This window comes from Tachyglossus aculeatus, unplaced genomic scaffold (assembly GCF_015852505.1).
Source record: "Tachyglossus aculeatus isolate mTacAcu1 unplaced genomic scaffold, mTacAcu1.pri SUPER_6_unloc_5, whole genome shotgun sequence".
In the NCBI taxonomy this organism is placed as follows: Eukaryota; Metazoa; Chordata; class Mammalia; order Monotremata; family Tachyglossidae; genus Tachyglossus; species Tachyglossus aculeatus.
Genome location: NW_024044840.1, coordinates 2,562,506 through 2,577,510, shown reverse-complemented (window position 1 = coordinate 2,577,510; position 15,005 = coordinate 2,562,506). Strand labels below are relative to the sequence as shown.

The 15,005-nt window shown below is 41.5% G+C and overlaps 1 protein-coding gene and 1 pseudogene across 1 annotated transcript in view; both read right to left on the bottom strand.

The window, feature by feature from the left end:
• The window catches only part of LOC119922157 (olfactory receptor 4C15-like), a 5,387-nt gene extending 3,504 nt beyond the window's left edge, over positions 1–1,883 (bottom strand). The window contains 1 exon segment of the mRNA XM_038742154.1: positions 1,389–1,883. Within this exon segment, the coding sequence (XP_038598082.1) occupies positions 1,389–1,883 (495 nt within the window).
• A 9,272-nt stretch (positions 1,884–11,155) lies between these two features.
• Positions 11,156–14,694, bottom strand: LOC119922156 (annotated as a pseudogene).
• Positions 14,695–15,005: the final 311 nt, after the last annotated feature.

The following is a 15,005-nucleotide window of genomic DNA, read 5'->3' as shown; positions in this document are numbered from 1 at the left end:
TGGTTGCTGTGTGACCTTGGACAAGTCACTTAAGTTCTCTATGTCTCAGTTATCTCATCTGTAAAATGAGGATTAAGACAGTGAGTGCTATGTGAGACATTAACTGTGTCCAACCTGTTAAACTCATATCTACCTCAGTGTTTAGTACAGTGCCTGGCACAGAATAAGTGTTTTAATAGATACCACTAAAAAAAAGGGAGGATGGTGGTGCTTTCCATCATGGTGGTGATGGGAAAGTCACAGGGAGGAAACGGTTTAGGTGGGAAAATAAGGAGTTCTGTTCAGGAATGTAAATTTGAAATGTTGGCTGGACACCCAAGTAGTGATATCCTGAAGGCAGGAGGAAATACAAGACTATAAGGAACAAGCAACATCAGGGCTGGAAATAAACTTGGGAGGGGCAGAGGGAATAAACTGGGTGGTTGTGACAAGACCAGACATGTAAGGTTAATGTGGCTGGAGATCCTTGAAAACAGTTTGAAGCAGTGGAAAGAGCATGGGTCTGGGAATCAGAGGACCTGGGTTCTCCCAACTACTTGCCTGCTGTATTTCCTTGGGCAAGTCATTTAACTTCACTGGGCCTCAGTCTCCTCACCCGTAAATTGAGGTTGAAATGCCTGTTGCCACCCTTATTTAGACGGTGGGCCCATGTATGTGTCAGAGAACGTGTCTACCAACTCTGCTACACTGTACTCTCCACAGTCCTTAGAATAATGTGTGACCCATAGTAACCACTTAACAAATACCAAAGAATAGGAGGTTTGCTTATTTTGCCTAACCCTTGGGCATCATACAAAGAGGGCCAAATAGAAACTTCACACTAAGAGACAACAATCATGGAAATGGCCGAACCTGTTGATCAGTAGTGGTGTCTCCTAAATTTGGTTATTTGTATCATTATAACAACAATAGTAACAACTGACTTTTGTGATTTGTATACCTTTATAGCAGAATCTAAAATTCATTCATTCATTCAACCATATTGACTGAGCAATTACTGTTTACAGAGCGCTCTATTAAGTACTTGGGAGAGTAAAATACAACAATGAATAGACACATTCCTTGCAAATACTGAGCTTACAATCTGAGGAGGAGGGGGGACAGACATTAAAATAAATAAATAGATTAAAGATATGTACATAGGTACTGTGGGGCTGGGAGGGGGGGAAGAAGAAAGAGAGCTAGTCAGGGTGATGCAGAAGGGACTGGGAGAAGAGGAAAGGGGGGGCTTAGTCTGGGAAGGCCTTTTTGGAGGAGTTGGGCTTTCAATGAGGCTTTGAAGAGAGGGGAGAGTAACTGTCTGTTGGCTTTGAGGAGGGAGGGAGACAAAGGTAAATGAGACATTACTGGTTCTGCTTTTACCCCAAGAATGCTTTCTTGTACCATACTTTCCCTATGGCAGTCTTCGTTTCCAGATTTTTCAGGGTGTAGATAAATGGATTCGGCATGGGAGAAACAACAGTACGAAGGACAACAAACACTTGATCCTCACTGCTGGTATTGGGAGAAAGAGTGTAGGTGAAAATACAAGGAACAGAAAATATAACCACGACAGCGATGTGGGAGCTGCACGTGGAAAGGGCTCTGTAACTATCTAAAGCTGAATTCATTCTTAGGGTATACAGCTTGACAGCATAAGAAATCACCAAGATGAAGAAAGTTGCTAAAGAAGTTGTCCCTGAACTGGCAACCACTAAAATATTGGTGGTATGGATGTCAGTACAGACCAGTTTCAGAAGGGGCTTTACATCATAGAAAAAGTAATCTAGCTGATTGAGTCCACAGAAGGATAAATTGGCTACCACGAGAGTTTGAGTAAATGAATGCAGAAGGGCTACCCGAAAGACAGCCAGGATTAATAAGCAGCATGTCAGCTCTTTCATGATTGCCATATAGCATAGGAGTTTTCAGATTGCAATGTAACAGTCATTAGCCATTCCCACTAATGAAGATTTCAACCCCGCCAAAGAAATGCACAGCAAAGTGAGCCAAACAGTTGGAAAAATAAATTGTTTAACTCCCATCAAGTAGGTTTTGGTTCATCTGGAGAACAATGGTGGTGGTATAGCAGAGATCCATGGAAGACAACAGAGAAAGAAACACATAGGCTGGTCGATCAGATGATGTGATGTGATGAAAATGAGAAGATTTGTCAAGACTATAAGGTAAAATGTTAAGACCAGGACTGAGAACAGTGTTTGTGCCTCCAGGTATGGGGAAAATCCCATTAGAACATATTCAGTGATGTTGCTGTCCATGTGTTCAGAAGGTCACCAATGACCTCCTTCTTGCCAAATCCAATGACTCCTACTCTATCCTAATCCTCCTAGACCTCTCAGCTGCCTTTGGCACTGTGGATCATCCCCTTCTTCTCAACACACTATCTAACCTTGGTTTCAGACTCCTTCCTCTCCTGGGTCTCCTCTCATCTCTCCGGCCATTCATTCTCAGTCTCCTTTGCGAACTCCTCCTTCCTCTCCCATCCCCTTACTGTTGGTGCTCCTCAAGGGTCAGTTCTTGGTCCCCTTCTGTTCTCTATCTACACTCACTCCCTTGGTGAGCTCATTCACTCCCATGGCTTCAACTATCATCTCTATGCTGATGACAACCAAATCTACATCCCTCCCCCTGCTCTCTTTCCCTCCCTTTAGGCTCGTGTCTCTTCCTGCCTCCAGGACATCTCCATCTGGATGTCTTCCCGCCATGTAAAACTTAATATGTCCAAAACTGAACTCCTTATCTTCGCCATGATGTAGAGGCAGGAGTTGATGGGGGATTGGCTAGTGTGTGGGAGGTCAGGGCTACAGAGATAGTTTGGGGCTATCAGGGAGTAGCTGAAATCATGTTTTTGGATGATTTCTCTATGTGAGAATAATGCAACATAAGCAATACTTTCAACTCCTCCCTCTCTTTCAACCCTAATATTCAGGCTGTTGCCAAATGCTTCGGTTTTACTATTACAGCATTCCCAGAACTGGCCTCCTCCTCTTCACCCAAATGGCCACCACCCTGGTCTAGGCACTTTTTGTATCCTTAAATAACTACTCTGCCATCCTCCTCACTGATCTCCCAGCCTCCATTCTCTCTTTCCTCCAGTCCATACTTCACTCTGTTTCCTAGATCATTTATCTGTAATGTTATACCCACAACTCTTCACTTGTCAAGTTTTTTAATATTAATGTAAGGTTCTACTTGAAGAGTCTTGCTAATAAGACTTTTCTGAGGATGAACCTAGGCTTAGCAGACAGCTCTCTCCTGCCCAGCCTCCTTTATCTCAGTCTCTTAATTTTTCTGTCTTTATGACTGCTTGTGCACCTCTCTCTTTCTTTTCAGTGCTGGTATCCAAAATGCACCTCGGATCTTCTCATATGTGAAAATACTAGGAGAAACTCTGTATAACTACCAAGTAATGTTTAACCTGCCTCCACAGTATAATAAACTGGTGAAAAAAATGCATCTTGAAAATACTTAATGATAGTGGGGATGAGAAATGTTATAGACTTCATTTACATCTTGAAGTGTTTACAGTAAATTTGAAGGTTCTAAGCAATGAATTTTGGGGGGTCTAATGGCCTTTCCAGGATATTTACACTTAGAAAAATGATCTCAGCAAATATTAAGGGATGAGGTACTAATTAGTAGAAGGAGTCCAGAACTCCGGATTTTAGTCCTAGTTTTGCCATTTTCCTGCTGTGGGACCTTGGTCAAGTTCCTTAACTTCTCAGTACCTCAGTTTCTCCATTTATACAGTGCAGACAAAATACCTGTATTCCCTGGAGGCGTACAGTCTAAGAGGAAGGGTGTGCAGGTATTTTATCCCCTTTCTGCAAGTGAAGAAATTGAGGCACCGAGAAGCTAAGAGACTTGTCCAAATCTGGGCTGTGTCTGATTTGATTACCTTGTGTCTACCGTAACGTTTAGTATAGCACTGCAAACTTCCTTGTGCCTTTCTTGCTACCGTCATAATCATCATGATCATCATTATTATCATTTTTAATGAATTTGTAATAGTATAGAAGTCCCCCCATTTCTGTTCAGAGTGAGGGCCTGTGTTCTGAGCTAGTGCTTCAAAATTAGTAATACTTAATATTTCTCAATTTGGCTGATTCAGGTAAATATCCATGTGCTGTACACTCATCACCTTGGCCAATTTGGTGAAGAGTTCAAACTTCACAAAGTTTGTCTTCAGGAGTCTGTTTCCAAATAAAGAGGATTTTGTTTTTGCGTGTTTTGTGTTGTTCTTACTCTGTTATCTAGCCATCTTGTTGGGCAATCTTCTTATCCTCATCACCATCAGAAACAGCCATCTTAGCAGGCTATGTGCGTTTTCCTCAGTTCCTTGTCCATCATGGACCTCTGCTTCGCATCCACAGTTGCTCCTAAGATGATCGCGGACCAATTGATAGAAAGAAAACCCATTTCCCACAACTCCTGTATAGTCCAACTCTTCAGTGCTCACTTCTTCGGTGGTGCCAAGATATTCATCCTATTGGCTGTGGCTTATGATTGCTATGTCACCATCTGCTAGCCTCTCCACTACATGATCGTTATGAGCCGGCAGGCTTGCCACACATTGGTCATAGCCTCTTTTGTAGGGGCTTTTCTGCATTCAGTCATGGAGATTTTTATCGTGGCACAGCTATCTCTCTGTGGCCCCAGTCAGATTGACCACTATTTCTGTGATGTGTTTCCTCTGGTGAAACTTGTCTGTACAAAGAGCTAGTTTGTTAACGTCTTAATCATTGCCAGCACTGGTGTTCTGTCCCTACTAACCTTTTTTGCTGTGATTGTTTCCTATGTCATCATTTTCTCTGCGCTGAGAAAGCCCTCCACAGAGAGTTGGCACAAAGCTCTCTCTACCTGTGGTTCGCACATCACCGTGGTACTCATATTTTTCTTGCCCCTCATCTTTACTTATGTTCTCCACAGCTGATTCCTTCGGCGAGGATAAAGTGTTTGCCTTCCTTTACACTATCATCGCCCCCATATTCAACCCCTTTATCTACACGTTGAGATACACCGAGATAATAATAATAATGATAATGATGGCATTTGTTAAGCACTTACTATATGCCCAGCACATTTCTAAAAGTTGGGGGATACAAGGTAATCAGGTTGTCCCACATGGGCTCACAGTCCTAATCCCCATTTTCCAGATGAGGGAACTGAGGCACAGAGAAGTTAAGTGAGTTGCCCAAAGTCATACAGTTGACAAGTGGTGGAGCTGGGATTAGAACCCATGACCTCTGACTCCCAAACCCGTGCTCTTTTCTCTGAGCCACCCTTGCCATGAGAAAGGTATGGTGTAGAAAGGTGTTATCATAAAGAAAATAAATGCATAAAATTGACTTCCATTTCTCGTGTTTTCTGTACACTTCAGCATAGCATTATACATTAGCATTAGCATGTGTTTTCTGGACACATTAGTCCACATTAGCATACACACAGGTTGAAAATTCCAGGCCCCCTCTAGTCCCAATCATCAGTAGTATTTATTGAGCACTTACAGTGTGCAGAGCAGTGTACTAAGTGCTTGGGATAGTACAATACCACAGAGTTGGTAGACATGATCCTTGATTTCGTGTAGATCAAATGATCATCAGCATGTCTGGTTTCTTTATGGCAGGGTTAACATCACATGGCTATTAACCTTTCTATGGTGGGCTTCTGCCAAGGCTACTCCTCTTCCAAAATCTTCAAGATCATGGAACTCTTCATGTCCTTCTTGAGAACAACTTTCAGTGATAGTCATTTGCATGTGTTATGGCTACTGGAACAGTCATCACTTTGTAATAAAAAAATGAAACCAGATGTTTCGTGTGATTCGTTTCAATGTGCTTGTGGCATCATGGTTCCTCTCAGTGAGACAGTACGTTACCTTTGCAAATAATTTTCAAAAATATTTTGACTTGGAAAATTCATTTGCTCGGCATATTTTGCATCTGCCCTGCTTGCATTTATCATAATTCCTCCCTCACACTTCAGACACTGGCTCCATAAAGTTAAGAGACTAGTATCCAGAGTTTAGTACAGTGCATGGCACAGAGTAAGTGCTTAACAAATACCATGATTAATTGTTAATTAATTATGCAAATCCAACATGAATTCATATGAAAACCAATCTTGAAGGAAATTGTTAGAGGGCCATTGCTTGCTTTCTGTGTCTAATTTGCCTTTAATATGCATAAGAATGGGCGATTTTATTCCCCCCTCACTGGATGAAAGGAAGTAGGAATTACCTGGAAAATATCTAGACAGGAACCCATGAATCTAATTGTGTAGCCAAATGGAAAGAAGGATGGGACTCAGAGTTAGGAGACCCAGGTTCAAATTCCAACTTCATCACTAAACTGTGTGACTTTCCACAAGTCACTTAACTGCTCTTTGCCTCAGTTTCCTCATCTGAAAAGAGGAATCAGAAACCTATTTCCCAACCCCTTAGATTATGATCCCTGCCTAGAACAGGGACTATGTCCATCTGCTTATCTTGTCTCCATCCCTGCGCTTAGCAGAGTACTGGACACCTACTAAGCACTGAATGAATATTATTATTATTACTATTATTATCATTATTATTGTTGTTCTTATTATCCAATTTCCCAATAATAAGAAAAGGGGACTGTATTAATCTCTCAGGCTGATAGAGCAGAGTTGGAAGCAGATAGTTTATTCTTTACTATTTCTCTACCATAAATATATGTATATAGATAGATACATAGATAGATAGACAGATGTATATATATATATATATATATATTTTTCTGACCCCAGCGATCAATTAATCATATTTATTGAGCCCTTTAGTACATGTAGAGCACTGTACTAAGAGCTTGGGTAAGTACAGTATAGCAACGTAATAGGTGAGAGTGCTGCCTTTGAACCAATATATTTTTTCTTTCTCCTTCTCTCTCTTCTTCCCTCTCTCTTTCTCTCTCTCCCCCACCTTTTCCTCCCTCTCTCACTCCATGTCTACACACTGTGTAACTAGTACTGTCCCTGAACTGGCAACCACTAAAATATTGATGGTATGGGAGTCAATACAGACCAATTTCAGAAGGGGCTTTACATCACAGAAAAAGTAATCTAGCTGATTGAGTCCACAGAAGGATAATTTGGCTGCCACGAGAGTTTGGGCCAATGAATGCAGGAAGGGCTAGCCCAAAGGCAGCCAGGATTAATAGGCTGCATGTCAGCTCGTTCAGGATTGCCATGTAGCATAAGTGTTTGCAGATCACAGTCATAACATTGTTTTCTCAATGTGTGACTTTGGGCATGTCACTTTACTTTTCTCTGCCTCAGTTACCTCATCTGTAAAATGGAGATTAAGACTGAGCTCCACGTGGGACAACCTGATTACTTTTTAACTACTCTAGCACTTAGAACAGTGTTTGGCACATAATAAGCGATTAACAAATGTCATTATCATTATTATCATTATTATTAGTGGGCATGATCCCTGCCCTTAAATTGCTGACTATCTAGTGGAGGACATTAAAATAAATCACGGTAGGGGGAAGCAATGTAGTGTGTTGGGATTTTTTACTGTTCAAACTTGTCATGATATGGGTGGAGCACCGAATAAGTTTTAATAACCCGTTGAATGTCCCACACAGGGAATTAAATGCAATAGGAGAGGTGCCATGTCAATTCAATTCAACTTTTCCTTCAATTGGAGGTCAAGCTTCTTTGACTTTCCAGCTCAGATAGGAAGGAGTCAGGGTTCAAGTGGTAGTAGCAGCTGCACTCTCACCTACCTTGGATCATCATAGAAATACGTCGATCAATAATCAGTCATATTTATTGAACCTTTACTATGTGTGCAGCACACTGTACTAAACGCTGGGGAGAGAACAATATAAGAGAGTTGGTAGACACATTCCTGACCCACAGTGAGCTTACAATCTAGAGGGACTTGGTCAGCAATGAATACTACTTCCCTCCTCCACCCACTGCCATGCTACAACCCTCAGCTCTATGCTCGAAGAAGTACCAGCCTGACCCTTCTCACTGCCATCATCATCATGATCATCACTGTGTCTCTTCTGTACCAAGTGTTTTAGAGCATACAGTAAAAGTAAGAGGCAAGGCCCCTGCCCTAAAGGAACTTACATGCTTAAGGGGTAGAGGAGAAAACACAAAGTAAACAATTAATCAGTCAATAAGCAGAAAAATGCAAAGCAATGTTCTATGGACCTGGGAGAGTATCATAAAGTTTTTGTTTTGTTTTATTTTGTTTCAATAGTATTTGTTATGCACTTGCTATGTGTCATGCACCATTCTAAGCATTGGAGTTGATATAAGTGAATCAGGTGAGGTACAGCCCCTGTTCCACATGGCATTAGCAGTCTAAGAGGAGGGAGATGAGATATTGAATCCCCATTTTGCAGTTGATGAAACTGAGGCATAGAGAAGTTAAGTAACTAACCCAAGGACACACAGCAGGCAGGTGGTGGAGCCAGAATTAGAATTTGGGCCCTCTGACTCCCAGATCCGTGACAAGACCACACTGCTTCCCAGCATGAGAGGCAGGATCCCTGTTCTTAGTGATCTTTCAAAGTAAAAGAGAAGACTAATATAAAGTTATTTACTGATAGGAGGAAGAAAAAAATGGAAAGAAGGATATGAAGATGAGTAACTGCTTAAAAGGTAAAGGATGTAATTCAGTATATATAGAGGCAGTTAGTGCTTGTGCTTGCAAGTGTACTGATGAAAATGTTGGAAGTATATGACTTAAGGAGAGGAAAATTAGTTGGGAAAATTGTGCAGCATAGAACAGCTAAAAGAGAGCATAACTTCACATAGACATAAATATCTTACTTGGTTCAAGGGTCAAACTCTGACCCGGAGGAGAAGCTCATATATTTGAGGAGGGAGAACATGGAAGGAAAGAACAGAGCAATGAACTGCAGAGCTGAGCCTGTGCTCTGCCCTTAATTAAGCCTCTCCAGTGATGATTCAATGACAGCATTTCATCATCATCATCATCAATCGTATTTATTGAGCACTTACTATGTGCAGAGCACTGTACTAAGCGCTTGGGAAGTACAAATTGGCAACATATAGAGACAGTCCCTACCCAACAGTGGGCTCACAGTCTAAAAGGGGGAGACAGAGAACAAAACCAAACATACTAACAAAATAAAATAAATAGAATAGAATAGAATGCTAACGTTCACTGGGTTGGGCATGATTAAAAAAAAATCTAAAACATCGCCCTTGACTGATGTTGCTGTTTGCTTTGTCTATACTTTAAACTGAGCCAGCCATCGCTGACTGCTACATATCAAAATAAATGACTGACAGTTTTTCAACTATGCCACACTGAACCACACAGGTCAATCAATTTCATGTACTGAGCACCTGTGTGCAGAGCACTATACCAAGTGCCTGGGAGAGTACAACAGAACTGACTACATGATGCATTCTGGATAGGACAAATCTCCTACAGTACTACCATAGGAATGTTGTTAGAAGCCTGGGAACTCAGGAATTTCCTGAACCTGCTCGGGGACAAAGTTTCTCCATTCTAGTGTGCTTCAAAAATAGACACATGAAGTCTGGACAATTTTTTTTTTAATTCGTATCCCGAGACAGTCAGCAATAATATCAAATATTGCCAGCAGCAAGAATCAGAAGAGTCAAGTGAGAAAAAAGAAAGGCAAAAACAAAGAAGGCTGCTGATGAGGGAGAGGAAAAATAAGGTGACCTGTGTTTCCTGTTGTTTCATCTTTCTCCCAACCTTCCAGTCTAATGAATTGGAAATGTCAGGAGGATTACAGGACTAAGCTAGCCCCTCGTGAGTCCTCCAGACCAGGGAGCTAATTGAGGATGAGCTCTCTTGGCTTGACCCTGTGTTACCATTGTGGCAACTGCAGAAATGATTCAGTCTCTAGACAAGAGAGCAGGTGCCCTAAGTGACACATTGTTCATCTGAGTGGCTACAAACTGTGATGGGAAGATCACCTTTTGGTACAGTGCCATACTAGCTTAAGGAACCCTGCAATGGCCCTCCCCAGGACAATAGAGCAGTTGCTAAAATTCCTTCGTAAACATAAAACATTTGACCTGCAGATTGTAGGGTGTGCACAGGATTTTTCTTTTATTTTTTTGAGTGCTTACTCTGTGGCAGGAACTGTATTAAACGCTGGATTAGATACAAGCTAATCTGGTTGGACACAGTCCATGTCTTTCATGGGGCTCACAATCTTAATCCTCATTTTACAGTAGAGGTAACTGAGGCCCAGAGAAGTTAAATGACTTGCCCAAGGTGCCATAGCAGACATCTTGTGGATCCAGAATTAGAACCCAGGTTCTCCTAACTTAAAGGCTGGTGCTTTATCCATTAGGCCATGCTGTTTGCTGTGACCAAAGATACTAGGGGATGCTGAAGGACATTCTAGACTGTGAGCCCGTTGTGGTCAGGGATTGTCTCTGTTTGTTACTGAATTGTTCTTCCCAAGTTCTTAGTACAGTGCTCTGCACACAGTAAGTGCTCAATAAATATGATTGAATGAATTAATGTGCTATGGGAATAATAATAATAATGATAATCATAATAATGATAATAATAATGGCATTTATTAAGCACTTACTATGTGCAAAGCGCTGTTCTAAGCTCTGGGGAGGTTACAAGGTGATCAGGTTGTCTGATGGGGGGCTGGGGGCTCACAGTCTTAATCCTCATTTTACAGATGAGGTAACTGAGGCACAGAGAAGTTAAGTCACTTGCCCGAAGACACACAGCTGACAATTGGTGGAGCTGGGATTTGGACCCATGACCTCTGACTCCAAAGCCCGTGCTCTTTCCACTGACCCACGAGAAAATGTTTATTTCCCCCTATAAAACACCCTCCTGCACCACACTTTCCTGATGGCACTTTTCATCTCTGTATTTCTCAGGGTTGAACATGGGGACAATTATGATCTAAAACACAGCAAGTACTTTGTCCACCATGAAGGTGGTGGCTGGATGTACATAGATGAAGATATAGGGCTCATAGAATAAGACCACCACGGTGATGCGGGAACCACAAGTTGACAGAGCTTTGTGATGACTGTGAGGGGATCATGTTCTTAGGGAAACTGATATGACTATGTAAGAAATAAGCAACACCACAAAGGTGAGCATGGTGATCATTCCTGTGCTGGCCAATACCTAGAGGCCTACAATGTAGTTGTTGGTGAGGGTGAGTTTCAACATGGGATTCACATCACAAAAATAGAGATAGATCTGATTGGGACCACAGAAGAGCAACTGGAGGGTGAGGAGTAATTGAACCATCGAATGCACGAATGCCACAACACTGGCGAAAAGCAGCATTCCATTAAACACCCGCCAGTTCATAACGACCATATAGTACAGTGGCTTCCAAATGGCCAAGAAATGATCATAAACCTTCCACACCAGGATGAAGATCTCAACACCGCCAAAGAAGTGAGAAGCTGGGTCACAGAGTTGGGGAAGGAAATGGTCTTCCTCTCCAGATCAAGTCAGCGATGAGTTTAGGGGATATGGTGAAGGTGTAGCAGAGAGCCACAAGAGACAGGTAACTGAAGAAGGAATACATCGGCTGATTGATTAGGTGGCTGAACCGGATGGTGAGGAGAATGAGCAGATTTCCCATCATGATGACAATGTAAAGGAGCAGGAACAACTCCAAAAAGTTAACCTGCACCATAGGATTTGGGGAAAATCCCAAAAGAATAAATTCTGAAATATTGTTCAGGTTTTCCATGGTCAGCAAAGGCTCTTCCTGGAAGTTCTTACTTTGCCTTAAATGATAAAATATTGAAACATAGTCAATAATATAAAACATACATATCTTCACAGGAGCTTTCTAGTGTTCTCTCACATGAACCAAGCCTGATCGTACATTTTTACTCTTGAAGTCTGCCCTTTTATTTGTGATTTTTTAATGGGTCTCAAAGACATTGATAGGCATGGTTTTCTTCAGTCAGGTAAGCATTTTAGGAAGGAGTTTGAAGTAGAAATGAAGGAGAAGAATTTCCAAGTTCAGCAGAATTGCTTCACCTGTTCACTGAAGACACATATAAGAAGAAAAAACTGATGTCTCAAGGCTCAGGAAGGAACTGGATTCTTATCCTGGCTCTCGCACTGGATCACTCAACTTCTCTGTGCCTCAGTTGCATCAAGTATGAAATAGGGATTAAGCCCACTAGTCTCATGTAGGGCTCGGATTGTGTCCAACTTAATTAGCTTGTATCTACCCCAGTGCCCAAGTACACTGCCTGCCACATAGTAAGCGCTTAACAAATTCCATTTGATAAAAGAAAAAAAAAGAAAACCCCTAACCCTACTACCACGCATCATGATTGCAAAAATCATCTTGTAGAAAGTACACTACTGATTGTCTACCTTTCATGTGAGGGGCAAATTACCTCCACATTATAACATAAAAGTTCAACAGAGCTATCTAAACATTTTCAAGGGAATAGTCCTTAATGCTTCTCTTACTTCTACATCACGTTTCTCAAACACTGTGGATATGCACATTATTGTCTCCATCATTCTGAAAGCTACTTTTCCCAGTACTTATCTTCCATTCTAGTAGGGTTTTCATTTTATCTTATTTAATGGCAGCTACCTCCCTATTCTGAGTTTCTTTTTCTTCCGAGTACTAAATCCTCACATCATAGTTTCAATTGCAGAAGAACGTACCAATCATTCATTCATTCATTCATATTTATTGAGTGCTTATTGTGTGCAGAGCACTGTACTAAGCGCTTGGAAGTACAAATCCTCAACATATAGAGATGGTCCCTACCCAACAACGGGCTCACAGTCGTACCACTGAGAACACTGACCCCTTTCCTTAAATGAAAAATACGATCTCAAATAAATTCATTCCATTGAGCAATACCAGGACCCCCCGACTTGCTTAAAAGACCTCAGCCTGAAGAATTAGTCCCTTAACAATGTCATGCAACAATATTAATGAACTAAGCAATGTAAAAATGATTTTTAACCATCTTTTGTAAGTACTTACTGTGTACCAGGTACTGTACTAACTGCTGGGGTAGATATAAGATAATCATCTTGGACATAGTCTAGATTCCATATGGGGCTCAGAGTCTCAATTCCCATTTTACAGATGAGGTAACTGAGGTACACAGACAGAAGGTAAGTGAATTGCCCAAGGTCACATAGCAGGTGATTGGCAGAAACAAGATTAGAACCCAAATACCCTGACTACTGAGCTCTTTCCACTAAGTAGACTACTTCCCATTTAAATCCATAAATGCTGCCCCCTCCATATCTGAAGAGTTTTGAACCCCCGTTCTGTGCCTTATCTACTAACAAAGAGGGACTGCGTTAATTGTATGAGTAGATCCCACTGAGATTCCTGCTATGCACATAAGCATTTAGAAGAAACTATATCTGCTAAAACCCACATCTGCCATCATTGCACAGTGCACATCAAAGACATAACTCCCTCTCCCTAGAAGCTTACAATTAATATAACATCAACTGAAGACTGTAATTAGCTTTCCATCCCATTAAGCAGGAGTTATTCATTTTCTTGAAAATAGTTTATTTGAAATAGCATAGGATAATGGATGGCTGCATTAAGTATAGGCATTGAGGTGAAGGAAGGGATGTTTATGGTCTGATAAACAGTGAGAATTCTCTTTTCCCCTAGCCTAGGAGAAAACCTGCTTTGATTGTACAGAGAAGAGCTAGGTGGATAGAATAAGACAGATGCAAGAGGGGAAGACAGGAGATGTGGACATTCATTTCACCTGCCTGATTTTCACTCCAAATGTGGCTTCCAACACCACACCCTTCTCATGGACGTTTTCATCTCTCTGTTCCTCAGAGTGCAGATGAGGGGGTTGAACATGGGGGCGATGATGGTGTAAAACAGAGCAAACACCTTATTCTCGGGAAAGGTCTGTGCTGGCCGGAGGTAAATAAAGATGGAGGGCAAAAAAAACAATGCCACCACGGTGATGTGGGAAGCGCAGGTGGAGAGGGCTTTGTGACGTCCTTCCAAAGAGCGGTTCCTCAGACTGGCTAAAACGGTGACATAAGAGAACAACAAGACTATAAATGAGATCAATGTAACTGTCCCTGAATCGGAGAGGACTAAAATTCCTACCATGTCAGTATCTGTGCAAGCCAGTTTTAGGAGAGGGTAAATATCGCAGAAATAGTGATCGATTTTACTGGGGCCACAGAAGGGCAAAAAAAATAACAAGGACGATGAAATGGAGAAATCCTCCTCCCCAGCACACTATAACCACCATGGCACACCACTGCTTGTTCATGACAACCACATAGTGCAAGGGTTTGCAGATGGCAACATAGTGATCGTAGGCCATCCCCACAAGGATGGCCAACCCCATCTCAACCCCACCAAATAAGTGCACAGTAAAGAGCTGCATCACGCAGACCTAGAAGGAGATTATTTTCTTCTTAGACAGCAAATCTCTGACCAGTTTAGGAGTCACTGTGGAAGTGTAGCAGGGGCCCATGAGGGACAAGTGGCAGAGGAAGAAGTACATGGGCTGTTTGTGGAGGGAACTGCCTCTGACAGTGATGAGGATGATGAGATTCCCTAAGAGGATTGCGATGTAACAGGAGAGGAACAGCCCAAAGCAGAATATCTACAAATTTCTATCACTGGACAGACCTAAGAGAACAAATTCTGTGACGTTGTTCCTATTTTCCATCCTGAGAATGAGGAATATTTACCTGAAATTATTGCAAAATGAAACATCATAAATAATATTTTAAAAATTGCAGGGACCAGTGAATTATACTTATAATTGAATATCACTTACAACACTGTGTTGATGTATATGAGAACATTGCAAGAGAAATTTTATATCTTTTCTGGATATACATCCCTTTCATTTCTAGTGAGGTGATAAATATATTTTTTTTATTAATTAAGTGCTCACCACGTGCCAGGCATTATGTTAAGTACCAGACCACAGACTAATTGGTTAGGAAACAGTCCTTCCTCCATATAGGGCTCACA